This window comes from Mobula hypostoma, chromosome 5, assembly GCF_963921235.1.
Source record: "Mobula hypostoma chromosome 5, sMobHyp1.1, whole genome shotgun sequence".
Lineage (NCBI taxonomy): Eukaryota > Metazoa > Chordata > Chondrichthyes > Myliobatiformes > Myliobatidae > Mobula > Mobula hypostoma.
The window spans coordinates 84,140,650-84,163,267 of record NC_086101.1 but is presented as its reverse complement, the minus strand read 5'-3'; the positions used below and the strand labels follow the sequence as shown (position 1 = coordinate 84,163,267).

Sequence of the window (22,618 nt, the reverse complement as noted above, 5' to 3'; positions counted from 1 at the left end):
CAGATTATTTCTTGATAATAATATAAAACACTATGGTTGAAATAATATTCAGAGAGATAAGAAAACCTACATTAAATGAAGATCTTGGTACAAAATTGCAGAAACAAAGACAGGGGAAAATTATCTAGGTACATTGTACTGATTTCTGGGATAAACATCTTGTCTTCCAAGGAAATTGTGGATTGATTGGACCATTGTTCTTTGAGATTTAAAATAAGAGATTGATCTTATCAAAATATGTAAGATTCTGAAGGGTTGTGGTTGGCTCGATGCTAAGAAGATCTTTTCCTGCGGGGAAGTCTAAAATTAAAAGGCTTTTTATTTTATTGAACACAGAACAGTGCAGCAGAGGAATAGGTATTTCTGCCCAGAAAGTCTATACTGAAACTAATGCCAATTTAAACTATTTCCATCTGCCTGCACAAGGTCTATGTCCTTCCACTTTTGGAATAAAGTTCTTCCATGAGATGCTGAATCAGAATCAGGTTTATTATCGCCATCTTAAGTGATGTGAAATTTGTTGTTGCAATGGTACAATGCAAAGATCTGGAAGTTATTATATATTATGAAAGAAATGAATAGTGAGAAAAAGGAGTAATGAGGTAGACTTCTTGGACCATTCAGAAATCTGATGGTGGAGGGGAGGAAGCTGTTCCTAAATCTTTGGGCTCCTCTACCTCCACCCTAATGGTAATTAACAAGAAGAGGACATGTTCTGGATCGTGAAGGTCATGCCACCTTCTGGAAGTAACACCTCTTGACAATGTTCTGGATGGTGAGAAGGGTTGTTCCTATGATGAACATGGCTGAGTCTTCAATCCAGTGCAGCCACATGTGATTCTGTGCATTCGAGACTCAATACCAGGCTGTAATGCAACCTGTCAGTATGCTCTCCACCTTATATCTATAGAAATTTGCAAGAGTCCTTGGAGACTTATCATGTCTCTTGAAACTCCCAATAAAGTAAAGCTGCAGCTAAGCTCTCTTCATGAGAATGAAGAACATAAGAAATTGGAGCAGGGGTAGGCCAGAGCAGTTTGAGGAAACACATGACGTACTTTTGCTCTTCTTTCTTATGTAAGTAAGTAAGGAAATAATAGGGAAGTTGAAAAAATATTCCCAAGATGCAGATTACCTGGTAAGAATAGATGGACAATTACCACACTTGGGGACAGGAAGTTCTGGCCCTGAGAGGTGACCTAAATCAATGTACAGTAACCAGAAAAAGGCAGTTACACCGAAGTGGTGAATGTTCGTAAAGAGCCATAATATTTTTGTAAGGTCAAAAGGAATAACTAGCAGACAGTACCTGAAAATTGCATTGAGTGGGTTTTGAGAGTTCAAGAATTTGCTGAAATCTCCTTTACGTCTGTTCTCTTAAACCATGCATCACTATCTGTACCTGTTTCTTGTGATATCCCCAGAATATTCAGTAAGCACTTAAAGAGCTACACTAGATTTTCACCATCTTGCACTAATATTTCTATTGTATGCCCTCTGTAGTTCTTATGAAAGATACTTCAGGGAATTCTATTTCCATAATATGGATTTAATTTTTCATAGATGAATTGTAATTAACCTGGCTGTTCTTCAAATATTCTGGTTTACAACATGTGTTTAATTGGTAAACAACTCTTTCTTTGTTTAACAAAACAAGCAGAAAATGATAGAAGTATATATCAGGTCAATCTCCATTCACGTGTGATAAGAATGAGGTAATATTTCAGGTGGAAACGTTTAATCAGAGTTCATTTATTTCAAAGTTCTTTTTCCTTGTGTCTTAATTCATTTTCAATGCTTTTCTTTAAAGCCGGAACAGAGGTTTGCAACATCTGGTTTATTGAAGTACTCCCTTTAGTTTTAGACAGATGTGTTTGCAATAAATATGGCAGAGTGGACTGGAAGACAAATTTCAACTGTTCACCTACTATTGTATTGTTTGACCATCAGGAGAAAGGGAACGAAAGCTAACAGCTTCCTTGGTCAACTTCAGTTTCTTAACTATATTGCTGCCGAATAATGCTGACTTGAGGATATAATGAGCTAAGTGTTGACAGTTTAGAGAGCTATGTGTTTCCTATACTATTTATAAAATTGAACTTAATCACACTTTGTCTTTTTTTTCTTGACACAGCTAACAACAATCTCAGGGAATGAATTTCTCCTCCATTCTGATGATGACAGTATACATGACTGGTACCAGGCCATCAGATATGCAATTAATAAACTGGTACGTAGAATACTTCTAACTATATTAAAATAACTTGTCCTGGAAGAAACTAAAAGGGCTTTGTATATTTGTTCAATCTGTCCTAGAAGTTGCACAATAAACATTTTATGATTCTTTGCCAAAAAATACTTTCCCATATATTTTCTGTACTTTTCAAGCTCTCATCAGCCCTTTTGGACTTTGTTTCTTTTGCTTATAGCTCCCTGTGGCATTATTAATCCCTCTTTGCATATTTTCTATCAAATGTTTTGGCATGGTGTTTTTAAATTTAAAACAGACCTGAAATGACTCACACAGGACACAATGTGCATTTATAAAAGGCTGAGATAAGTTTACTAACATGTAGCTCATGACTTTATATGCACATTGTTTTTTTTTCTCTAATATCATCCCAATAGTCTGAATCAAATTCATTCATATCAAATTATCCAGAAATGATTTTTCTGTTTAACATATACTGTACATTCATCTTGACCCTTAACTGAGCACCACCCGATTTTAAATTTGTATATTAATCTTGTGTGAATTTTAAACTGTGGTATTAAATTACCCTTGTCCTATGCATAAGCACTTTTATTATAAGGAGTTCTATGATAAGTCCAATGAAATCATGCTCAAAATTAATATTCCATTGACTCAATTTTATGCATTTGGCTTGTTCTCTTCCAATGCACATTTGGTCAACAGAATTTAAGAAAGTCTCCTTTCAAAGTTTCAAGCTGGAATGAAAGCACAGCTTACATTATAAAACATATTTTAACATGGAATGCCCCAAAGGATGTTACAGCTTTAATGTATTTTTGCAGTTGTGATATTGTTGCATTGTATGGCAATCAAGTTGCACATAGCAAAAAATATGCAAATGTGTCAGGAAAATCTGTATAACAAGGTTGATTGATGAAAAATATTGGCCAAACCATTGGTGATGACTTGCTGAACTCTAACTCAAATTCTCTCTTTCTTTTTCCATCGGGCAGAAGATACAAAAGCTTGAAAGCACATAACACCAGACTCAAGAACAGTTTCTATCCTGCAATTATAAGACTCTTAAATAGTTCCTTAGTGCAATAAATTAGACTCTTCACGTTGCAGTCTATCTCATTATGACTTTGCACCTTATCATTTACCTGTGCTGCACACTTTTTAAGTAGCAGTTTCACTTTATTCTATAATGTTATTGTTTTACCTTGCTGTACCTCTATGCATTTGTAATGATCTAATCTGTATAAACAGTATGCAAGACAAGCTTTTTGCTGTATTTCAGTACATGTGACAATACTAAGCTAATTCCAGTTCTGTGGACAACTTAATTAACCAGCTGAGAGGACAAGAGATGATTTTGGTTTGGTGACAAATTTGAATGAGAGCACCCACAAAGTGCTCCATTTCCTGAGTGGCCAATAATGCTGTAACCCTAAAATTGTTCTTGAGTTTCTGACATGAGCCCATGACCCTTTAACTTCAAAGTACAGTGCTATCACTAAGACTTATCAGTCTATAAAGCTCTCTGAAGTATTGTGTTATTGATGTGAAATAATCTCTCCATGATAGACAACTGGTTTCCCATATAACCATATAACAATTACAGCACAGAAACAGGCCATCTCGGCCCTTCTAGTCCGTGCCAAACTCTTACCCTATCCTAGTCCCACCAACCTGCACTCAGCTCATAACCTTCCATTTCTTTCCTGTCCATATATCTATCCAATTTAACTTTAAGTGACAACATCGAACCTGCCTCAACCACTTCTGCTGGAAGCTCGTTCCACACAGCTACCACTCTCTGAGTAAAGAAGTTCCCCCTCATGTTACCCCTAAACTTTTGTCCTCTAACTCTCAACCCATGCCCTCTTGTTTGAATCTTCCCCACTCTCAATGGAAAAAGTCTAACCACGTCAATTCTATCAATCCCCTTCATAATTTTAAACACCTCTATCAAGTCCCCCTGCAACCTTCTATGCTCCAAAGAATAAAGACCTAAGTTGTTCAACCTTTCTCTGTAACTTAGGAGATGAAACCCAGGCAACATTTTAGTAAACCTCCTCTGTACTCTCTCAATTTTATTTACATCTTTCCTATAATTTGGTGACCAGAACTGGACACAATACTCCAGATTTGGCCTTACCAATGCCTTATACAAATTCAACATTACATCCCAACTCCTATACTCAATGCTCTGCTTAATAAAGGCCAGAAAACCAAAAGCTTTCTTCACCACCCTATCCACATGAGATTCCATCTTCAGGGAACTATGCACCATTATTCCTAGATCCCTCCGTTCTACAGCATTCTTTAATGCCCTACCATTTACCATGTATGTCCTATTTTTATCAGTTCTACCAAAATGTAGCACCTCACATTTTTCTGCATTAAACTCCATCAGCCATCTTTCAGCCCACTCTTCTAACTGTCCTAAATCTTAATATTTTATTATATTATATCTTAATATCCTAATATCTTAATAATGTTTTATTTTTGAAGTAGTTTCTCAAGATGTGGGCCGAGAAAGAATTCTGGTGACATCATTTCTCACATTTGTTGAAGGATTGGTCTTTGTTCAAAGTTCAAAGTATTCTTTTATCAAACTAGGTGTGTGTTACCATATACCACCTTGAGATTCATTTTCTTGCAGGTATTCACAGTAGGACAAAGAACTACAAAAGGATCAAAGAAAATCTGCACACAAAGATTGACCAACAACTAATGTGCAAAAAAAGACAAAATGTGCAATTAAAAGAAATAAATAAGTAAATAAATAAAATTGAGAATATGTGTTGTAGAGTCTATGAAAGTGAGTCCGTTGTTTGTGAGATCAGTTCAGAGTTGATGTGAGTGAAGTAAATTATACAGAACGATGCTATGAAACTACTGGCAAAGCTCGATACTGCCCATAGCTTAGTGGACTTGTTTATTAAGTAATCATTTGAAATATATGTACATCAGGGTAACCTTGATCACTGTACTAATGCTTTGCAATTTACAAGGTGGTCCACCCACTTAAATTCTGGAAAGTGTTTTCCTTCTCTCCTCTTTTCCATACATCACACACCATCCATCATTCAAGAGATTTGGAGATCCACTCGTATTGATCTGCCAACTAGTTGGTAAATGCAAGACGTATCTGGTTAAAGTTGGATGCAGGTTTTCGCTCTCTATCTCTGGAGGCATCACTTTGCTTGGCAAGTTCAGCTGTGATTTGCCACATTAAGGGAACTGCTTCATGTGAAATCAGAGGCATCAAACCTGAATCATTCCACATTTTAAGGATCATATTTGCTTGTTTTTTACTGGCTTGATTTAAGATTGGCTATTGATGCATGCAAAATGCTCATTTTTGTTCCATTTGTGGTAAAGAGATTTATATCTAAATACTTTCTATTTCTAACATCCATTTGTGACATTTCAGTCAAAGAAGGGCATCTCAACAACAGCACATGGTATCTGGAAAAGTTCAAGCAGTGAAGAACTGAACAGGTGTGAGGGAGAGAGCAACAGCAAGACTAATGTGAAAGAAACTAAATCAGAGTGCAGAAAATCATCATTAAGTAAGTAAAATAATTCCTCCATCTCTTAACTTCTCTTTTAAGTACCAGACAAATTCATATTCTACAAATTTGACCGCTTAGGAAATGTTCACAAATTCACACCATGATGTGTTGGAAATATTCAGTAGGTCATGCCATTTGGAAATGAAATGGAAGTGGGGGGGGGGGGAAGAGCGAGAAAGAGAGAATATTATTATCTACTGATGACATTTCAAAAAAATCTGGTGCCTGATGAAAAGTCATAAATCTAAAATGTTTCTCTTTATCTCTGTCTTTCTCTCTCTATGCCTCTGCCTTGGTCTTTGTCTCTCTGTGTCTCTGTCTCTGTCTGTCTGTCTGTTTCTCTCTCTCTCTCTCTTTTTCTTTCTCTCTCCTTCTGGATCTCTCACTCACTCTCCCTGTCTGTCTCTCTTTGTGCCTCTCTCTCTTCTATGAAGCAACCTTAAACTGTAGGTTAAAGCAAAATTGAGAGGAAAGTGCTGACTTCTCCTGAATTACACATGGCAACAGTAGTTCCTTTCTGCCTTTAGGGATGGGCAATGGAAAACTAAAGCTGAAATGATCAAAAGAAGTGGACTAATCATCTGAAAAATATGCCTTGCTTGGCAATAGAGTTTTCTCCCTCCATTATGCTCTGCCATATAGCATATAAACACTAAATGATTCCTTACTAGTGCAAGTTGAAAGGATTTCTAATCTCCCATAATGTCTATTGGGACTATGGGTAGGCAAATAAACAGTCCTTAACCATCATTTGTCATTCTCATTCAGTTTACAGACATCTTCAGCCGAGGTCAAGGCTTGCAGCTATTGCTTAGCATTTGTATGAATCCAGATCACAAGAGATACAAAATGTTGGCTAGGTGTAAATGTTACAAATAAACAATTTGATTTGATCATGAATCTAATTACCTAAATCGTAATACATAAACTGTGTAGTAGTCTCTTATCAGAACACAGGTGAGTGAGCTTTAGATGTGATCTATGAACTGAGTTTAAAGAACATTGGTAGAAAGATCATAATTGTTTCAACAATCTAATCTGTGAACATTGCCTGGTCTTGCAATGCTTGGTCTAATGCCTGAATAAGTAAAGGGTGCTGAGGCTTTGGAAAGGATGTAGAAGAGGTTTACCAGGATGCTGCCTGCTTTAGAGGGCATGTGAGCTCATCAGAAGAAGATGGACAAACTTGGGCTGTTTTCTATGGAGCAGCGGAGGCTGAGGGAAGACTGGATAACGATCTGTAAGATTATGAGTCATAGATAGGCAGGGACTATCTTTTTCCCAGGGTAGCAATGTCTAATACCAGAGATAATGCATTGAAGGTGAGAAGGGGTTAGGTTCAAAGGGGACGTGAGGGGTGGGTTTTTCACTCAGAAAGTCGTGGATGCCTGGAATGTGCTGCCTGGTATGGTGGTAGAGGCAAATACATCAGAGGCTTTTAATAGATGTTTAGGTAGGTACAGGAATAAGAGGAAAATGGAGAGGTATGGACATGTTGTAGGTAGGAGGGATTAGTTTGGGGTATTTTTTGATTTACTTTTTGCTGGTCTAGCACAAAATTGTGGGCTGAATGGCCTGCTCCTGTGCTGTGCATTTTTATGTTCTATGCTCTATGTAATATGTAAGTAATGGTGATTTCTCTGGCCTTGTCATAAATTACCTCAAATAACAATTCTAACCCAAATGAAAATGAGGACAAAGTAAGAGGCTATTCCTCATTATGGAGAGAGTAATTATGTCTATCAAGTAGATTTTGGCTCTCTACATTTTTAGAATGAACTTACTCCAAGTTATTTCACTTTTTAAGAGCTACAGCCAAATATATTTCATCACTTCTTGCTTTTAGGTATATGTGCCATGATGAAAGACTATTATTGATAGAAATTTGGATGAACCTTTCCTTCATATGCGGTTTCTAATTATTTAAAGTAACATAGGTAATATGCATTGCGAATTCCATACAAAAAATAAACCAGCAACCCCCCACATGCTGAATTAATTATTGTTTGTTCTTTGTTACATCACAGCTGTCTTCAGCTGAAAGCTAATTAACATAATCTGTGATGATGGATTAACTTTTAGCCTTTTCACTCCTTTGTAATTTTATTGGTATATATTGTCCAATTTTTATTTCCTTGTAATGATGTGTAAATTATTTCAGAATGAAGTTCCAATCATTGTATTAGAATCATTAGCCACTCCATGTGGCATAATTCTATTATCCTTCACTTTTGTGGTGGTCAGACAATCCCAATTTCTGAATAAACGCTTTTCATGGAACAACAATGGATCTATTTCTGTGATTGACTGAGCTCTGATATAACTTGTGCCATAGGATTGCAAATTGTGAGCTTGATAGACTACCTCTGCAGTGGGCAATGTCAAATGACTCTTTTAGATAGAATATAGCAGTGGGCACGACTCTGTTCAATGCAGTCTCGGCTTTGTTGTATTTTAAAATCTGATCTTGGAGAGTTACTTACCTTTTGCTGCCACTTTCATGTGTCTACATTTTTAATCAAATGTTGACATTTTCAGATTCTTTGAAAAATACTGTGACATAAGGTTGCTCACATGAGGGATGGCAAATATGCCAATGTTTAAAACACAGCTATAGTGTTGCCAAAGTATAGTGAAGAATGTACTGTTGACACTGATAAAATAGTGTCCCTTTTACCATACTTAGAAAGACACTGTCATCATGAAAACTTAACCAAACTTTTCCTACACTGAATTACATGGAAGTAAATTTACAGAAAATGGTGAATTGAAAGGATCATTGTCCAACCATAGTATTTCATAATAGCTCAAAATGTTTTGTTGGCAGATATAAATACTAATTTTCTCTAATTTTTAATGGGGAATATTTTAGTGCATGAATATATCAGAGTAGTTAATCATAGACATGAAGATTCTGCAGTTGCTGGAAATCCAGAGCAACACACACAAACTGCTGGAGGAACTCAGCAGGTCAGGCAGTATCCATGGAAGTGAATAAGCAGTTGACATTTCAGGCCAAGATCCTTCTTCAGGATTGAGAAGGAAGGGGGAAGATTTCAGAACAAAATGGTGGGGGGAGAGGAAGCAGGTTAGCTGGATTTGTGATAGGTGAAGCCAAGTGGGTGGGAAAGGTCAAAGATTGTAGGAAAAGGAATCTGATAGGAGAGGAGAGTGCACCATAGGAGAAAGGGAAGGAGGAGGGAACCAAGGGGAAAGTAATAGGCAGAAATTTGTTTAAATACAGGAGAAATTCATATTCATGCATTCTGGTTGGAGTAGGTCTTTTAAATGGGGCTTTTGGGAAATGTATACCACTAGTAAGGCTGATACTGTTGACTGTTTTTAACTACTCCTGAGAAGGCGGTAGCGTTCTTCAATCACAGTAGTCCGTCTGGTGAAGGACAAAAAGTTCTGCTGGGAAAAAGTACTCGTGTATCAAATCAGTTGCAGCTAAGGGTGGAGAAATAGCAAGTTTGTGTTTAACCTGGCCAAATGTGAAGTGTTACACTTTGAGAGATCAAATATTAAGAGACAGAACACTCTTAATGACAAGACCTTTACAGCGTTGATGTGCAGAGGCATCTTGGGGTCCAAGTCCATTGCTCTCTGATAGTGGCTACACAGGTTGATAGGATGGTAATGAAGGCACATAGCATAACTCACTATTTTTTGCACATCTTTTGCACTACTTATTTAACTTTATTTAAATAAATACTTAAACTTAAACTAGTACATTTAGCTCAATTAAATGGCTGTCCCATTTAGTGGAAGTTTCATGACTTTAGCACAGTATTATAGTAATTTTATGTATTACACTGTACTGTTGCTAGAAAAACAACTAATTTCATGACATGTGTGAGTGATGATAACCCTGATTCTGATATAGAAACATAGAAACATAGAAAATAGGTGCAGGAGTAGGCCATTCGGCCCTTCAAGCCTGCACCGCCATTTATTATGATCATGGCTGATCATCCAACTCAGAACCCCGCCCCAGCCTTCACTCCATACCCCCTGATCCCCGTAGCCACAAGGGCCATATCTAACTCCCTCTTAAATATAGCCAATGAACTGGCCTCAACTGTTTCCTGTGGCAGAGAATTCCACACATTCACCACTCTCTGTGTGAAGAAGTTTTTCCTAATCTCGGTCCTAAAAGGCTTCCCCTTTATCCTCAAACTGTGACCCCTTGTTTTGGACTTCCCCAACATCGGGAACAATCTTCCTGCATCTAGCCTGTCCAATCCCTTTAGGATTTTATACGTTTCGATCAGATCCCCCGTCAATCTTCTAAATTCCAACGAGTACAAGCCCAGTTCATCCAGTCTTTCTTCATATGAAAGTCCTGCCATCCCAGGAATCAATCTGGCGAACCTTCTTTGTACTCCCTCTATGGCAAGGATGTCTTTCCTCAGATTAGGGGACCAAAACTGCACACAATACTCCAGGTGTGGTCTCACCAAGGCCTTGTACAACTGCAGTAGTACCTCCCTGCTCCTGTACTCGAATCCTCTCGCTATAAATGCCAGCATACCATTTGCCTTTTTCACTGCCTGCTGTACCTGCATGCCCACTTTCAATGACTGGTGTATAATGACACCCAGGTCTCGTTGCACCTCCCCTTTTCCTAATCGGCCACCATTCAGATAATAATCTGTTTTCCTATTTTTGCCACCAAAGTGGATAACTTCACAATTAGCCACATTAAATTGCATCTGCCATGAATTTGCCCACTCACCCAACCTATGCAAGTCACTCTGCATCCTCTTAGCATCCTCCTCACAGCTAACACTGCCACCCAGCTTCGTGTCATCCGCAAACTTGGAGATGCTGCATTTAATTCCCTCATCCAAGTCATTAATATATATTGTAAACAACTGGGGTCCCAGCACTGAGCCTTGCGGTACCCCACTAGTCACCGCCTGCCATTCTGAAAAGGTCCCGTTTATTCCCACTCTTTGCTTTCTGTCTGCTAACCAATTCTCCATCCACATCAATACCTTACCCCCAATACCATGTGCTTTAAGTTTGCACACTAATCTCCTGTGTGGGACCTTGTCAAAAGCCTTTTGAAAATCCAAATATACCACATCCACTGGTTCTCCCCTATCCACTCTACTAGTTACATCCTCAAAAAATTCTATGAGATTCGTCAGACATGATTTTCCTTTCACAAATCCATGCTGACTTTGTCCGATCATTTCACTGCTTTCCAAATGTGCTGTTATCACATCTTTGATAACTGACTCCAGCAGTTTCCCCACCACTGACGTTAGGCTAACCAGTCTATAATTCCCCGGTTTCTCTCTCCCTCCTTTTTTAACAAGTGGGGTTACATTAGCCACCCTCCAATCCTCAGGAACTAGTCCAGAATCTAACGAGTTTTGAAAAATTATCACTAATGCATCCACTATTTCTTGGGCTACTTCCTTAAGCACTCTAGGATGCAGACCATCTGGCCCTGGGGATTTATCTGCCTTCAATCCCTTCAATTTACCTAACACCACTTCCCTACTAACATGTATTTCGCTCAGTTCCTCCATCTCACTGGACCCTCTGTCCCTTACTATTTCTGGAAGATTATTTATGTCCTCCTTAGTGAAGACAGAACCAAAGTAATTATTCAATTGGTCTGCCATGTCATTGCTCCCCATAATCAATTCACCTGTTTCTGTCTGTAGGGGACCTACATTTGTCTTTACCAGTCTTTTCCTTTTTACATATCTATAAAAGCTTTTACAGTCAGTTTTTATGTTCCATGCCAGTTTTCTCTCATAATCTTTTTTCCCCTTCCTAATTAAGCCCTTTGTCCTCCTCTGCTGAACTCTGAATTTCTCCCAGTCCTCAGGTGAGCCACTTTCTCTGGCTAATTTGTATGCTTCTTCTTTGGAATTGATACTATTCCTAATTTCCCTTGTCAGCCACGGGTGCACTACCTTCCTTGGTTTATTCTTTTGCCAAACTGGGATGAACAATTGTTGTAGTTCATCCATGCAACCTTTAAATTCTTGCCATTGCATATCCACCATCAATCCTTTAAGCGTCATTTGCCAGTCTAACTTAGCTAATTCACGTCTCATACCTTCAAAGTTACCCCTCTTTAAGTTCAGAAGATATGTGTCTCTATTGTGGATTGAGAGTGGGAAGGGGGCAGGGATAAGAGAATCATAGTTGGGAAAAGGGGAAGGGAGAGGGGAGGGAGTGGGAAGCACCAGAGAGACATTCTGTAATGGTCAATAAACCAATTGTTTGGAATCAAGTGACCTTGCCTGGTGTCTCAGGGCTGGGTGTGTCTACACCAACACCACTCTTTCTCTGCCACCTGTCTCAGATCCCTCCTGTGGTGCTCCACCCTCGCCATTGCCAATATCCTTTGCTCCCAACAGATATACAAACTTGCTCTCACTCTATGTTGATACATACAGCACTGTTCTTAGTACAATACAGTCTTAGACACCCTAGCAATTTATATACACATTGAATCTTTAGCACTAAACCTTCCTCTTATGACAAAAGTGTTAAGATTTTCTAATTTATATGGTTGTAGTGATAACATCTTGGGGCAGTGACCCCTCAGTAGTTACTTCACTGTAATCCTTCATATCTAGCAGAAATGAAGGATTACATAACTTCCTAAAGATTACGTGAGATTTTAAGTCCGTTATTAGGTTTAATAAGTTTACTGTTATATTAAACTTTTTTTTCCATTTGTGAGTTTGTTATCTCAGTTGAAGCCATCTTCCAAATTCAGTGAAACCACTGGAGGTGAAATGAAATTTTAAGTGATCTTAAGGCTTACAGACTGACAGTACAATGGCATCACTGACAGGGCTCCTCACATTGTGGACGGTGCGTGTAGGGTTGGGAGTTATCTGGGTGGGATTTGTGGCCCAGGTTACAAGCCCCACTGTAATACAGAAGATCCTGTGTTTAGCAGAATCTCAATGAATCAAATTGTTCCCTATCTGTGCTCAGACTAAATCAAGCAATAAAAAATGTTGAGGCTTTTCCAGTTACTCCTTCCTGATCTCTGACCACTTAATGAAAATGTTGCCATCCTCAATATGTATGCTATGATCCAGGTACATTTTGAAAAGTAAATGAAGCTAAGTGTTTTTTATGAACCCAGCTTCTTCCTTGCTATCAAAGGGCACAATGTTTTTTAAACTGCTATGTCATGAAGTTTAACAAGTATCTTGTCTGTCCATTCTCAGAAGCAATCGTGCTATAAACCATTAGCTTTATCCAGAGAAACCCCAGTTCACAATCAAGTGCCATTCGCTAATGAGAATCAAATTTGGGTGGAATGCCACATCAGGGATACTAATTCAAAATATCTTGCACACAGTCATGTCTGAACCAGCTCCAAATGAGAACATTTTGATGCTCGTGACAGCAAGACACATTTATCCACCAGTTGTGCATTGCACAGTATTGACAGGATTATGTGCACCACTATCATTCCCCAATGTAGTAACACAAGGGAACTGTATCCACTGGTGGTTTTACGGTATTAACGGGACCTGCGCTCAGTGTTATAAATTACAGACCTAGATCCAGTATTTGTGTACTGATAGAACCATGCAGTCCATTACTATCCCTTAGCATTATAAAATAGGAGTCCTCTATCTGCAGTCGCGTACCCACATAATTGGCTTGTGTCCAACAGTATTGCATCCTTGAGTCTAAAACCGTATATGAACCTAGATCTACACTCAGTATTCAGAAGATTCAACGGATCTTGATATGATCACTGCATCTCTGCTGCCAGACCCAGAATGGCCTTAATCCCACGCCCGGGCTAGAGAATATCTGAGGCAAATTTGGATGGGTTTTGTTCTCAGGCTAAGCCTCAGATGACTAGGTGAAAAGTTGAGTTCTCCCTCCTGTATTCAGCTGCAGTCTCTACAGTGCTCCTATGGAGCCACCAGCTTTTCTAGCCCTGGAATTAAAGTCACCCACCTAGAAATTCACCAGCTAGTTTTGCCCTTTTCCCTGATTGGCAAGGTCATCCAAATAGGAGCTTTGTGGGCCTTTATGTTAATCCTGACTCTCAGTAGAAATTACAAGCCAATAATGTTAGATAATGGGACCAAGTTTTTGTTCACCAGTTTGGACTATGGTATGAGCCTAGAATGGGAGAACACTCAATGCTCAGAAAACATAATTTAGAATGCAAATAATTAAAGAGGGAAAAAGAAAGCAGGTTGAAATTGGAGTAAGTATACTCTTCAAACAACTATCTTTATAAACAGGCTGGACTTGGACGTCAATAATTCTTAAAAAAATGTACAAAAATCAAATGCAATGGTCTGGTGTGGTGATGACACCAGCTGTATGCCTAGTAACAGATTTCAAGCATGGCTGTGTAGAAGTTCTATAATTATTTCCTCAAGGTGACCTTGAAAATATTTCAAAATAATCAAAAGTTGTGACTTACAGTTGCTCTCTATGTCCGATTGAAATGCACCTCAATTTAAAGGCAGGTAAAAACATTGAGATTAGTGCACGGAAAAGGTATAGTTCTGGTACGGAGTTTAGATCAGAAGTTTGTATGCTACAATTTTGATGTATTGGAACTTCGCCATATAAGGCAAAGAAAAAGAAATAATGAAGCTTTCAAGTGAGTCCCCTCATGGTTATATCAGGATGGAGCATTTGGTTCAATAACTCTAACTTTAGACACTCATAAAAGAAAGAAAAACCTGTAATTGTCAGCCACATAGTTAATCCTTAGCCTTGTGTCACTTTTCTATACATGGAATTTAAAAGACTTCCTCTGATACACAGGGCATCAGCCTTTACAGACAGGTAGGCTATTTGGTAAATGCTGCTGAATGCAGTTTGTGGTACTGATGTTTGCTTTGAGAAAGGTTCCATCAAAGAAATCCTTTTGCAGCTCAAATCAGAAGTACTCCCTGCGGTGCTCTGTACTGTTCCTGCCCTCTTTGTTGTTGCTTTTTTTCTCCCGTCAGCTTATATTGAAACCTGGCATTTGAAATCAGACTGATATTTGATGATTAATCCTCTTTTCATCATGCTGAGAAAGCCATGTTTAAATGCTGGAATAATTTGCACATCATTTAATGAATGTTTGCTTTGAAACACTTACCTTGGTCTTTTTTATTCTTTCTTCTTTTCCCCTGTAGATTTGTATTGTTGGTTTTTATTACGCCGAAAACAAATCAGCAAACACTGCTGTTGTCTAAGGATCATAAAAATTGTTCAAAGAATGTCTATGCAGAAATGTCCATTAGTTTGATTTAACAATCAACTTTCCTTTAAGAAAAAAAACCTTCAGACAAACCTGACACTTTTGTCTAACTTATGTAAAGTTGTCAAAAAATGCAGATGCCAGAAATCTGAAATAAAGACATAATTCAGGAAATACTTAACAATAGACTGAAACAGAATGAATATTTAAGGTCAATATACTTTCATTAGAATTAGGAAACTTAGAAATTAACTAATAGTAATAATCCAGAAAAGAGCATAAAAGATAAAAACTTAGAAATTAAGCTTTTGAACTTTTCTTGATTTTGATGAAGAAAAGATGACTTCAAGTACGAACTGTTTTTCTCTTCACAGATGCTAGCTGAGTTTTTGAGTGTTTCCAGCATTTTCTACTTCATGTTTTGTAAATTTATGACTTTGGTCTTTGATTTTTCTGTCGCTGGTAGTAAAAGCTATGTTTCAGAAGCATTATTTAAATTTGTCGAAGTTTTACTCACAATTACTAAACGATTTTGTAGCAGTTGACCATCCTATATCAAGTAGGAACATTTTCGACTGTTAAACTGTGAGGAAATTGACCATGTATTGGCTTAGGGAGTGAGATTTTACAATAGCTTTTCATTGGTGCAAAGACCCTAGTGTATTATAGAAGTATCCCCATGTAGCTGTTGCTATAGAGGAAGCATATTCTCATAATAATTCCAATTAAGCATGCTCAGTGGACTAGTGAGAGAGGCCCATTGAGGATAACTGAATGATTGAAGGATGAGACAAAGGCTTTTCAATCGTTTTGACTATCTTCAATTCAGCAAGAGCATTTTCTTGCAAGTTTTCCTATTCACTCAAACTTCAAATATTATATTTTTCAGTATTTTGTTTGATCCTGTTTACCAAGCACAAAGCTCCTTAAACCATAGATTAATACCTTTTATTTTCTAAATCACTGACTCTGACATGGGATCTCGAATAGTTGGAGAGCACCATATTAGTAAATCCTGTACTATGCCAGGGAGATTGTTTGCACAAAAGATTTGAAAGATGAAAAGCATTATTCTCCTAAAAAAAAATCACCCTGGTGTCGAAGTCTCTTGATGTTTTTTTTAACAAACTTCAGTATGAGAATAGCTCTTGAATATCTAATTATAAGGTTTTTTAAAGACGAGTGAAACTTTACACATGCATTTAATGCATTTACGCACTGAAATGCGCCATATTTATAATTGAAATATTCAGTGTCATTATTTAGTATAGAGCAATAATGCTATAAATACTTTATTCACAGTAAAATTGTGTTAGATATAGAACATTGAATGTGGAATAGTTCAGCACTAGAACAGGCTCTTTGGCCCACTATGTCTGTGCCAGCCAAGATGCCAGTTTAAATGAATCTCATCTGTCTGCACATGATATATTCTCTCTATTCCCTGTCTGTTCCTGTACCTGTCTAAGTGTCTCTTAAATGCTATTATTGAATCTGTTCCATCACCTCTTCAGCAGGCGCATAACTAGTCCCCAGTTAATGTACAAGATGATATTCCTTTTACTCAGAGCAGGTGTTCTCAGCCTGGGGTCCATGGACTCCTTGGTTAATGGTAGAGGTCCACAGCCTAAAAAAGTTTGGGAGCCCCTGATTTACAGCATTCTGTGTTCTAAGTAGGTATATTAATATTTCATCTGAACATTTCATTGCTTTTCTAGCAGTTGATACGATGTCAATTCTAGCCCCTGTCTGTAAGCAGTTTGTACATCCACCCTGTGACTGCGTGGGTGTGCTCTGGGTGCTCTGGTTTCCTCCCATATTCCAAAGGCATACAGGTTAATATGTTAATTGGTCACATGGGTGTAATTGGGTGGCACAAACTCATTGGGTCAGAAGGGCCTGTTAAAAATAAAAATAAAGTTCAACATTCTGTCAACAGACAACACCTTAGCCTTATGATGTTGGACAAAAATTCTCTTCAATCGCTCTTTCAAAGTTTGTAAAGTTGGTAAGTCAGTGACTTCACTGGTTGAACCCTAATTAAGATAGCATGTGCATGCAAAGAGAGTGGACATCTAGAAGGATTAAAAACAGAATGTTTCAAAGCACCAGTGCTCTCTCTAGAAACGAACGATCACCCATACCCGAGAAGGAACTAGAAGCCACCAGTTCACTCTGCCTAAAGAATCATCTGTGATACAAAGCAGCAGAATTGACCTTATTTACTGATACTTGATTGAATGCCACTCAAGCAGGAAAGGTAGAAGTGTGCTGCAGCAAGCAAGATGTAGTTTTTGACTTTATTTTGTGTTAGGGAGGGTTCTCAACTGGGCCCCCATGGACCCCTTGGTTAATGGTAAACCTCCATGTCATAAAATGTTTGGGAACTCTATTTTAGAGCTTCAGTGTAATCCAAAACACAATTGTCAAATGTCAGGGTCACATTGTTATCAACAAAATTATTTTATTTTAGCGATGAAGCTAGTAGAGTAGGCCCTTCTAATCCTTCAAGCCACGTTGCCCCGGCAACTCCCCGACAAACCCAATTAATCCTAACCTAATAATGGACCATTTCACAATGATTAATTAACCTACCCAATGCATCTTTGAACTGTGGGAGGAAAGTGGAACTCCAAGGAAAAGCCACACAATCCATGGAGAGGACTTACATGGACTCCTTATAGAACATTGGCAAAATTAAACTCCGGTCTCCAGAAACAGTGTCGTGCTAGCCATTACACTACATGTGGCGCCCAGTGTAGGACTGTAGGATATTATAGATTGTTCCTATTTATTTATCGTAGAGACCACAACATTTTAAATAAATATCCAAATGAAATTTATAATAATGACATATTGTTTTAATTTTTTCATTCACCTTTCTAATTAATTTTCATTAATATATCATTTGTTATAGAATTACAGGCCAGAAATTTCAGATATTCCAGGGGGTTAACAGGATACATCAATCACTATCTTAATGATACATCAGTAAGGTTAAAATAACAAAGAGGCAACAGATAAAGGTTATTATTTCAGAATAGATACCTAACAGCAGTTATCATCATTACGGGATATGTGGTCTGACATGGGCATCATGGTCTATGACCATGATTGTTCTTGGCAATCCTACAGAAATCGTTAGCAATTGCCTTCTTTTCGGCAGTGTCTTTACAAGAAGGGTGACCACAGCTATTATCAATACTCTTCAAATATTGTTCCTGGTGTCAGTGGTTGCTTAACCAGGATTTGTGATATGCACTAGCTACTCATACTATCATTCGCTACCTGCTCCCATGGCTTCACATGACCCTGACTGGGGGTGGAGGTTGCTAAGCAGGTATTACACCTTGCCCAAGCATGACTTGCAGGCTAGAGGAAGGAAGGAGAACCTTACACATCCTTTGGCAGAGGATTGTCTCCAATCTGCCACCCAATAACAACAGTAAAATTAAATAAAATCAGAAACAGAATCAGTATTAGGGCAAAAAAATACTGAGGTAGTGTTCACGGGTTCAATGACCATTCAAAAATCTGGTTGCAGAGGGGAAGAAGCTCGTGGTTCCTCCTCCTTGATGGTAGCAATGAGAAGAGGGCATGTCCTGGGCCACCTTTCTGAGTGCTAAATAAATGTTCATCAAACAATTAAATTTCTTATACATATTATCATAGTCTAAAGCAAGGCTTTCCAACTTGGGGTTGACAGACCCTTTCCTTAATGGCATTAAAAAAAAAGGTTGGGAACCCCTGGTCTAAAGTCCAGCCATAAAGAAACCTTGGTTAATTTGTAATTTTATGGGAGAACACAATGTAAACCTAAAAGCACAATTAAAATTAAAACACTTGGAAAGCTGAAATATCTTAAAATGAAGAAAATAATTCAGATATACTACACTACTGGTTCACCATTCACCCTGTTGTGACAAACCTATGTAGAGGATTGTGCGGCAACTCAATAATCCTAAAGATAAAATTAAATTAATAATTTTTCAAAAGCATAATCACTTTCATTACCAGATATTATCTAACCGCTTACTTCTTCAATTTATGAGCACTATCTTACTTCATTATCTTCCCAGGTATTCATTTGCATATTTTAACAACTTTCAATGTACAACAATTTGGTCTGTACCATATATTCATCCGATTGATCCTAAATCAGTCACTTCATATCATTTGAAAGTAAAATATAATATGTTCATACTTCTGCACTTAAAACATTCAGAATTTGTTTTTAAACATGCAAGCACTAGGAAAACTGCAGATGCTGGAAATTCAAGCAACACACACAAAATGCTGGTAGAACGCAGCAGGTCAGGCAGCATCGTCAACCGTACCTCTTCCTATAGATGCTGCCTGGTCTGCTGCATTCCACCAGCATTTTGTGTGTGTTGCCAGAATTTGTTTTTCTTTTTTTTTGATGCATTCTAACTGGCTGCATCAGCATCTGGTATGGGAGTGGGAGCTATTGTGCAGGATCAAAGTAACCTGCAGAGAGTTGTAAGCTTACTCAGCTCTGTCTTGGGCACTAGCCTCCATGGTATCCATGACACCTTCGAGGAGTGGTGCCTCAAAAAAGCGGCATCCTTCATTAATGACCCTCATCACCCAGGTCATGCCTTGTTCTCTTTGCTACCATCAGAGAGGAGGTGCAGAAGCCTGAAGGCACACACTCTGTGATTCAGGAACAGCTTCTTCCCCTCTGCCATCAGATTTTGGAATGGTCATTGAACCCATGAACACTACCTCAATACTTCTTTATTTCTATTTTTGCACATATGTATGAATACCTACTGTAATTCACAGCTTTTTTTCTCTATTATTGTGTATTGCATTGTACTGCTGCCACAAAGTCAACAAATTTCACAACAGATGATATTAAATCTGATTCAGATTCTGATTCTGATTGTGATGTGGATACCAACAGCAAGGCAAGCATTTATAGTAGATGGTGATGACTTGCCTCCTGGAGCACTGAAGTTCTTGTACTGAAAGTCTTCCTACCTTATAGGATGACCTTCCTACCTTATTGTATTCCTACCTTTTTGTGAGTCTGTTGGGGTCAACACTTCACTTGTGAGTCTGTTGGGGTCATCTATTGCATCCGGTGCTCCCGGTGCAGCCTCCTCTACATTGGTGAGACCTGACGCAGATTGGGGGGGCCTCTTTGTCGAGCACCTCCGCTCTGTCCGCCACAACAGACAGGATCTCCCGGTAGCCACCCACTTCAACTCTGCTTCACATTCCCATTCGGATATGTCCATACATGGCCTCCTCTACCACCATGATGAGACTAAACTCAGTTTGGAGGAGCAACACCTCGTGTACCGTCTAGCTAGTCTCCAGCCCCTTGGTATGAACATTGAATTCTCCAACTTACGGTAATTCCCTCCCCCTCCCTTCCCCTATGCCAGTTTCACTCTGCCCCCTCCCCCAGCTGCCTATCACCTCCCCCATGGTTCCACTTCCTTCTACTACCCATTGTGTTTTCCCCTATTCCTTCTTCACCTTTCCTGCCTATCCCCTCTCTGCTTCCCCTCCCCCACCCCTTTATCTTTCCCCTTACTGGTTTTTCACCTGGCACCTACCAGCCTTTTCCTTCCCACCCTCCCCCCCACCTTCTTTATAGGGCCTCTTCCCCTTCCCTTTTCAGTCCTGACAAAGGGTTTCGGCCCGAAATGCTGACTGATCTTTTCCGCGGATGCCGCCCAACCTGCTGAGTTCCTCCAGCGTGTTGTGAGTGTTCCTACATTATTGCTGGCTTAGGACATTCGTGATTGTTGTCCTCAAAAGCGCTATACATTTCCAAGTCTGGATAATGCCTAAGGAAGTAGGACTTGCAGATGTTGGGTTCACCATGGGCCTTTGGCCCTTGGACTTCTCAGTGGTTGATCGCAGGTCAGAAAAGTCTGACAAATTACTGGAATGCATCTCATAGCTAATTCTTTGTTAGACAAAGTCAATACAAGATGCCTTAATGAAAATTTACAAGGCACTGCACTATTTGAGAAAGTGCTGGACTTTGCCTTTTAGTTTGGACAATATATCATTCGGTAAACACAATTGTGAAAGGCATTTGTGAGAACTTGCTATGCTGAAATTGGCCACAGCATTTGCTTATCAAGCAACAATGAAAAGTCTTCAAACTAAGTCATTAGCTATTCAGTGCCCTGACTGTCCTGAGGGACAGGGAATGAAGGCTAAGCATCAAAAGCATATTAGAGCCAGACACATGCTTTCAATTTTCCTACTCATCTTCCTCATCTGTGAAAAAGTCTGCAATTTCATCTCATAGCCCACAAAATTGTGGAAGCAGGGGGAATGCGTAAAAACGAGGAAGGAGTCGACTAGTTAAGTCGATGTAGTGGCTAATAGATTTTGCATCAGAATTTTCTAAGAATGGCTGTGAGAAAGTTCAAGATGCAAACGTAGAGTAAATATGGAATTATTAAACTTTTTGGCTACACTGTGTTGGAATTTGGCCTACTCCACTCCAATGGTTCTCTCCATGAAATACAAAACTACTGTATAACAATAACTTGCACTAATTCTTTAACACAAGTGTGCAATCTGTTAAAAACTTTCCCTAGATCAGATGTAGTTCAGGAAGAGAAAGTCCATTTGGTTCTCTGGAGTAGGTTGTTAAGGTTCCTTCCAAACACTCGGGGGCAGGACAGGTTCTGGTCAACTTGTGGGTGCATTATATTTTGCCAACCATCACATAGGGTTTATCTGGACATGTAGCTTAGGGATGACTTCAGGAGCCTTGTCTATGTTAGTAGTTCTGCAAAAAGTAAAACCATACTTATCACATTGATGACTCATGAACATTGTATGTCTGGTGAGTAGACTATGCTTTACTTTTAAAGTAAATCTGATTTGATATGTTGTTGTCTTTTCGAACATCAACCTTTGAGTAGATGAAGTCTCACTAATAAAACCAGGATGCCTGTAAAATAGTGACCTGTCAAGTAAGCATTTTGACAGTAGATTAAAAAAATGTGTGACTAAACATTGTTGATTGACTATTATTGGGCTATTTATTATTTGTGCTTTAATTGAGTGAGAAGATATTAAATAAGACCATAAAATATAGGAGCAGAATAAGGCCATTTCAGCTAATTTGGGAATAAAGCCTGCTCCACCATTACTAATCAAGAGCACCCCCCCCCACCCCACCTCCCCTTATTCTTCCAAGCTCCAGCAAGTACAGGTACCAGAGCCATTAAATGCTCATCATATGTTATGCTGTTCATTTCTGGGATCATCCTCGTGAACCTCCTCTGGACCCTCTCTAATGCCAGCACGTCCTTTTTTAGATAAGCAGCCCAAAGAAAAATCTTCATTGTTGCTGCAAAGTATTCTGTGCCAATGGAACAATGATCCTTCACCATTTCTATGCTCCTGTTACAGTATAATTGTCAGGTATTATCTAAATGGCCTGTTTGAAATTGAGTCATTTCTCCAGATTCCCAATATGTGTTTATTAATTTCTAAAGAATATTATCTGGCACTCACAAGGCAACAGCTCTATTAAAAACCATGTTTCCTACTGAAAGAAAACCTATATATCTGCAGCCATAGTGTTTTTACCATGCAGAGTTCAGAGTATGGTTCAAGCTCTTT

At 38.7% G+C, this 22,618-nt stretch overlaps 1 protein-coding gene across 2 annotated transcripts in view; it reads left to right on the top strand.

Annotated features, from left to right (window-relative positions):
- The window catches only part of arhgap15 (Rho GTPase activating protein 15), a 731,418-nt gene that overhangs the window by 391,125 nt on the left and 317,675 nt on the right, over positions 1-22,618 (top strand). For both annotated transcript variants that reach the window (XM_063048621.1, XM_063048622.1), the window contains exons 8-9: positions 2,135-2,230; positions 5,637-5,775. In XM_063048621.1, the coding sequence (XP_062904691.1) occupies positions 2,135-2,230; positions 5,637-5,775 (235 nt within the window). The remainder of the gene's footprint in view (positions 1-2,134; positions 2,231-5,636; positions 5,776-22,618) is intronic.